This window comes from Coregonus clupeaformis, chromosome 29 (genome assembly GCF_020615455.1).
Source record: "Coregonus clupeaformis isolate EN_2021a chromosome 29, ASM2061545v1, whole genome shotgun sequence".
NCBI lineage: Eukaryota > Metazoa > Chordata > Actinopteri > Salmoniformes > Salmonidae > Coregonus > Coregonus clupeaformis.
In genome coordinates, this window is record NC_059220.1 from 54,086,227 (window position 1) to 54,092,817 (window position 6,591).

General features: G+C 40.4%; 1 protein-coding gene across 1 annotated transcript; it reads right to left on the reverse strand.

Annotated features, from left to right (window-relative positions):
* Window positions 1-270: 270 nt before the first annotated feature.
* Window positions 271-1,294, reverse strand: LOC121586208 (mannan-binding lectin serine protease 2). The gene is made up of 3 exons (XM_041902732.2): window positions 1,213-1,294; window positions 773-957; window positions 271-623 (listed from the first exon to the last, which is right to left on the reverse strand). Exons 1-3 carry the CDS (start codon window positions 1,236-1,238, stop codon window positions 526-528), a joined length of 309 nt encoding a protein of 102 aa, XP_041758666.1. The 5' UTR covers window positions 1,239-1,294; the 3' UTR covers window positions 271-525.
* Window positions 1,295-6,591: the final 5,297 nt, after the last annotated feature.

Below are 6,591 nucleotides of genomic sequence, written 5' to 3' on the forward strand. Positions count from 1 at the left end.
ACACACAAATGCACAGTCATGTTTACATAGCATACAAAGCTACTCCCCTTAAGATAACTGATTAACATCTTTAACTGCCACGCCACTATTCTTTTTCAAAGTCCAACAACACATGTTGTTTACTCCAAAAGGCCATGGGCGCTTTTGCCTCTTTCCCTTATATCATTATATTGGTGGCGTGGCTCAGACACTTTTAAAAATAATATACATACATTCATTAAAGCATGTTTACAGACTGTATTGGCTATATTCCTTATTTAGACATGCATCTGGATTATAAAATGTCAATCATGTTTACTATATTTTACCTTTGACATTTCCCAACATTTTCCTTAATGATACATAAGATATTACCATACTTTCACCCAAAAATATTTCCAAACCCTGGGAGGTTCACTGTAGGACGACCACACACTAGGGACAGACAGAGACCCCTACTGGTCATCCAGGAACAGACTGACTGTAGATACACACACACACAGGGAAAGAACACATACGATACACAGTAGACACAAACACACACGCTCAAGGGTGAAACTCTGAGTTACTTGGAATACATTGAGGAATCAGTGAGCTTTTCAGGCTGTCTTTCCACTTTCCATCTGATGAGCATGTGAAGTTTCCTGTTAAACGTGTGAGAGAGATGTGATTACACGATACATACATTAGGCATTGAATAGTTGCAGTTGTTTAATTTACAAAATATTAGAGAGTTGCAGGTTGAAAACCGATATCACTGTAGTGAAGAATATAAGGATGATTTTAGTCTGACTTTTAGCCCCTTCAGGAAGAGTGTAGAACGGCTCATTGCAGTGGTACTGAATGACTGAGAGGTGCTGGTTCTGAGAGCCAGATATGACCTTCACCCCTCCATTCAGCAACGGTCCAGGTTCCCCACAGCCAATACCTGCAGAAGAGACTGGAACCCAAATCTCACACACAGACACACCCAGCAGCCTGGACACACAGTATGTGGGGAAGGGGAGATTTGAGACTGAGTGTGTCTCATCATAAAATAATAATGTTGAGACATACCGTACAAAAAGTATTTTGATAACTGATCAGTCATGATCTCATAATTCATACTTAATATGGGTGTAAATCACTGTAACTGAACATCTGTTTAGTAATATTACAACAGCTTGAATCCAAGCAGGGGAGACATGGAAAATTAGCCAGAAACAACAATAGAATAAACAACAGTAGACTCACCAGAGTGTTGAATAGAACCAGTCCATGACTGTGACTGGACAGGAATGAACAGCCCCTCAGCCTTATGGGTACTGTAGCTGACGCTGTTTGTTTTAGTGGGGAGTTTGACTAAAGAGTCTAAAAGTCATGTTAAAAAATGTCTCTGTTTGACTTGGCCCAGAAAGATTAGTAGATTGACAGAGAGGCAGAAACCAGAATAAAGACAACAGAGACGAACAGATGAGATTAGGAAAATAAAAAATTAGGAAAAAGTCAGTCAATCAATTGTATATATAGAGGAGCAGTTGTCACAAAGTGCCATATTTTCAATTTAAGCCTACTAGAAAGTGTGTGCCCTCATTCCGCTAATTAAGAATAGTAAAGCCCCATTTACTGGCTCAAATAGCTGACCAATCAGCCTGTTACCAACCCTTAGTAAACTTTTGGAGAAAAAATGTGTTTGACCAGATACAATGCTATTTTACAGTAAACAAATTAACGACAGACTTTCAGCACGCATATAGGGAAGGACATTCAACTAGCACAGCACTTACACTTACACAAATGACTGATGATTGGCTGAGAAAAATGTATGATAAAAAGATTGTGGGGGCTGTTTTGTTAGACTTCAGTGCGGCTTTTTACATTATCTATCATAGTCTGCTGCTGGAAAGACTTATGGCTTTACAACCCCTGGCTTTACACCTCCAGCTATATTGTGGATAAAGAGTTACCTGTCTAAAAGAACACAGAGGGTGTTCTTTAATGGAAGCCTCTCCAACATCATCCAGGTAGAATAAGGAATTCCCCAGGGCAGCTGTCTAGGCCCTTACTTTTTTCAATCTTTACTAACGACATGCCACTGGCTTTAAGTAAAGCCAGTGTTTCTATGTATGCGGATGACTCAACACTATACACGTCAGCTACTACAGTGACTGAAATGACTGCAACACTTAACAAAGAGCTGCAGTTAGTTTCAGAATGGGTGTCAAGGAATAAGTTAGTCCTAAATATTTCGAAACTCAAAGCATTGTATTTGGGACAAATCATTTACTAAACCCTAAATCTCAACTAAATCTTGTGATGAATAATGTGGAAATTGAGCAAGTCGAGGTGACTAAACTGCTTGGAGTAACCCTGGATTGTAAACTGTCATGGTCAAAACATATTGATTCAACAGTATCTAAAATTGGGAGAAGTCTTTCAATAATAAAGTGCTGCTCTGCCTTCTTAACAGCACAATCAACAAAGCAGGACCTACAAGCCCTAGTTATGTTGCACCTGGAGTACTGTTTAGTCGTGTGGTCAGGTGCCACAAAGAGGGACTTACGAAAATTGCAATTGACTCAGAACAGGGCAGCACGGCTGGCCCTTGGATGTACACAGAGAGCTAACATTAATAATATGCATGTCAATCTCTCCTGGCTCAAAGTGGAGGAGAGATTGACTTCATCACTACTTGTATTTGTGAGAGGTATTGACATGTTGAATGCACCGAGCTGTCTGTTTGAACTACTGGCACGCAGCTCGGACACCCATGCATACCCCACAAGACATGTCACCAGAGGTCTCTTCACAGTCCCCAAGTCCAGAACGGACTATGGGAAGCGCACAGTACTACATAGAGCCATGACTACATTGAACTCTATTCCACATCAAGTAACTCATGCAAGCAGTAAAATTGTATTTCAAAAACAGATACAAATGCACCTTATGGAACAGTGGGGACTGTGAAGAAACACAAACACAGGCAAAGACACATGCATACACACACGTACACATGGATTTTGTGTTGTAGAAACAGTACCAGTCAAAAGTTTGGACACACCAGGGTTTTTCTTTATTTTTACTATTTTCTACATTGTAGAATAATAGTGAAGACATCAAAACTATCAAATAACACATATGGAATCATGTAGTAACCAAAAAATAGTTAAATAAATCAAAATATATTTTATAATTTGAGATTATTCAAATAGCCACCCTTTGCCTTGATGACAGCTTTGCACACTCTTGGCATTCTCTCAACCATCTTCTCAACCTGGAATCCATTTCAATTAACAGATGTGCCTTAATTTGTGGAATTTCTTTCCTTCTTAATGTGTTTGAGCCAACCAGTTGTGTTGTGACAAGGTAGGGGGGGTATACAGAAGATAGCCCTATTTGGTAAAAGACCAAGTCCATATTATGGCAAGAACAGCTCAAATAAGCAAAGAGAAACGACAGTCCACCATTACTTTAAGACATGAAGGTCAATCAATATGCAACATTTCAAGAACTTTCAAAGTTTCTTCAAGTGCAGTCGCAAAAACCATCAAGCACTATGATGAAACTCGCTCTCATGAGGACTGCCAGACCCAGAGTTTCCTCTGCTGCAGAGGATAAGTTCATTAGTGTTAACTGCACCTCAGATTGCAGCCCAAATAAATGCTTCACAGAGTTCAAGTAACAGACACATCTCAAAATCAACTGTTCAGAGGAGACTGTGTAAATCAGAACTTTGTGGTTGAATTGCTGCAAAGAAACTACTACTAAAGGACACCAATAATAAGAAGAGACTTGCTTGGGCCAAGAAACACGAGCAATGGACATTAGACCGGTAGAAATCTGTCCTTTGGTCTGATGAGTCCAAATTTGAGATTATTGGTTCCAACCGCCATGTCTTTGCGAGTCGCAGAGTAGGTGAACGGATGATCTCCGCATGTGTGGTTCTCACCGTGCAGCATGGAGTAGGAGGTTTGATGGTGTGGGGGTGCTTTGCTGGTGACACTGTCAGTGATTTATTTAGAATTCAAGGCACACTTAACCACCATGGCTACCACAGCATTCTAAAACTATATGCCATCACATCTGGTTTGCGCTTAGTGGGGCTTTCATTTGCTTTTCAACAGGACAATGACCCAAAACACACCTCCAGGCTATGTAAGGGCTATTTGACCAAGACGGAGAGTGATGGAGTGCTGCATCAGATGACCTGGCCTCCACAATCACCCGACCTCAACCCAATTTAGATGGTTTGGGATGACTTGAACCGCAGAGTGAAGGAAAAGCAGCCAACAAGTGCTCAGCATATGTGGGAACTCCTTCAAGACTGTTGGAAAAGCATTCCTCATGAAGCTGGTTGAGAGAATGCCAAGAGTGTGCAAAGCTGTCTTCAAGGCAAAGGGTGGCTACTTTGAAGAATCAAAAATTTAAAATACTTTTTTGGTTACTACAGGATTCCACATGTGTTATTTCATAGTTTCGATGTCTTCACTATTATTTTACAATGTAGACAATAGTAAAAATAAAGAAAAACCCTTGAATGAGTAGGTGTGTCCAAACTTTTGACTGGTACTGTATGTGGCAGTAGAGTAGTGGCCTGAGGTCACATACTTAATGTGTTGTGAAATCTGTTGTGAATGTATTGCTAAATTTTTTAAATTGTATAACTGTCTTAACTTTGTTGGACCCCAGGAAAAGTAGCTGCTGCCTTGGCAGCAGCTAATGGGGATCCATAAAAAATACAAATACACAGTGCCGATTTTAACATGTAAATCTTTGTGGAGTAAACGTCCCAATTAGTTTTTCGATGCATGCCAGCAAAGCCACTACACTACACAACACAACACAACACTAAACAATACATTAATTGCACTATAACGGTGACAAACGGTGCCCACAAACTGTTAGGGCCTACATAAAGCTGTCCCAACAGCAGAGCTTTCTTTTCAGCACCATGGAGTGAATCCTTACCACTGCTACACCTGGCTATCAATGGAGCCTTGTCTGGCAGCGAAACAGTTCATTCAGCCTCATTTATTGCCTTAAAAAAAACATAGCTGATATGGCTGACTTGCTTAAACAAATGTGGTTTCTACTGACAATTGAGATGTACAAACTATGGCATAAGGGGACGACGAGCAGATAAGATGCAATCCGATTAAGACATTAATGAGCGAGCTAGGACAGACGTAGTCAATATAACTATTTGTTCAGCACTTTTGAAATGTACAGCGACAGAATTCAGAACATGGGCCGTTCTTACAGTATTCTCCCTGTACAACGTCAGAACCGTAGGATAAATAAGGGGGCATATAAGCAGACAATGAAAGCTTACAATATTCGATGATTACTTTTCTCTAAAACAGGCTATAGGCTACATGTGCACCACGAAGTCAGAACAGTAGGCTAAGTTATGAGGGTGAAAGGGACCAAATTATTAGGGTGAGGCACATCGGCTACTAACAGCTTACTACACAACATATACTTAGTATTACATTCTTAGCTACAGTATACATATCTCCCTGGCATATTACATCATTTATGCAGCAGCATACAATACATTTTTGGACACCTTGTTGTGCTGTGCTCACTTGAACGGGAAGGTGGCGCGGCGGTCCTTGTGGGCATATTTAGTCATAGAAATGTGTCATCAAAGCCTGGCATTCTCTGGATTTATGGGAACTCTGAAAAAAACAAGGTTGAATCATGACGTCAGTGATCTTCAAAACTGAGCTCTAGAAAGAGGCCAGAGTTCCCGACTTAGAATTCCGAGTTGGATGACTGTTCAAAACGTATTTTCTCAGTCTGAGCTCGTTGTTTTCTGAGTTCCCAGTTGTCTTGAACTCGGCAGAAGTCATGATGGATTGACAGTATGGCCAATGTATTCAACCTTTTCTGGCCCATGGTGTTAAATATTTATCCTTTTAAGCTTGGAAAAGAGACCTTTAAACCCAGACTTGGACCACATACTCACTCCACTGAATAGCAGGCTAGTGATTGCTTTGCAACGCTTGCAGTTAGCCACTGATTCCTTCTAAACCACTCATTGTTGAATTTGCGATTTCCAACTTGTTGTGTAATGTTTATGTCCAATGGCCGATGAGCACCGATACATTCTATCTATTATTTATCTTCATATGACAAGGATTGAAAACAATTTGCCAGAAGATTGTCGACATGATTCATGATGATGACTGCTTGTCTAGCTTCCTAGCTAAGATTTTGAAAGTATGATGTTGACATGAAGCTGACATCAAAGCTACGGTAGATGTAACGTGATTTGACGTCATTTTATCTGTGGCCAATGACCTTGAACCTTCTTGGCTGGGCACTTATAATGTAACTCTATGGCAGCAACCAAGGGGATTTAATTTTTGAGCTCTCCCCATAGATATTGCGGTGATGTAGTGTCCCCATGAGTGACAGAACACTGAGCCAATCACGGCACAACTAGAAAACATTATCAACCCCTACACTCCTTATTTTCCACTGGCTGCCCCACCACCACCACAGAAAGCACTGAGCTAGGCTGAATCACCTGCATTTTGGAGCTGCCTTACTCAAGAAAGCAAAAAAATACCATGTTTGTATGTGGCTTTATTAACTCAATGATTTTTTTTTTTTTTACATTGTTTG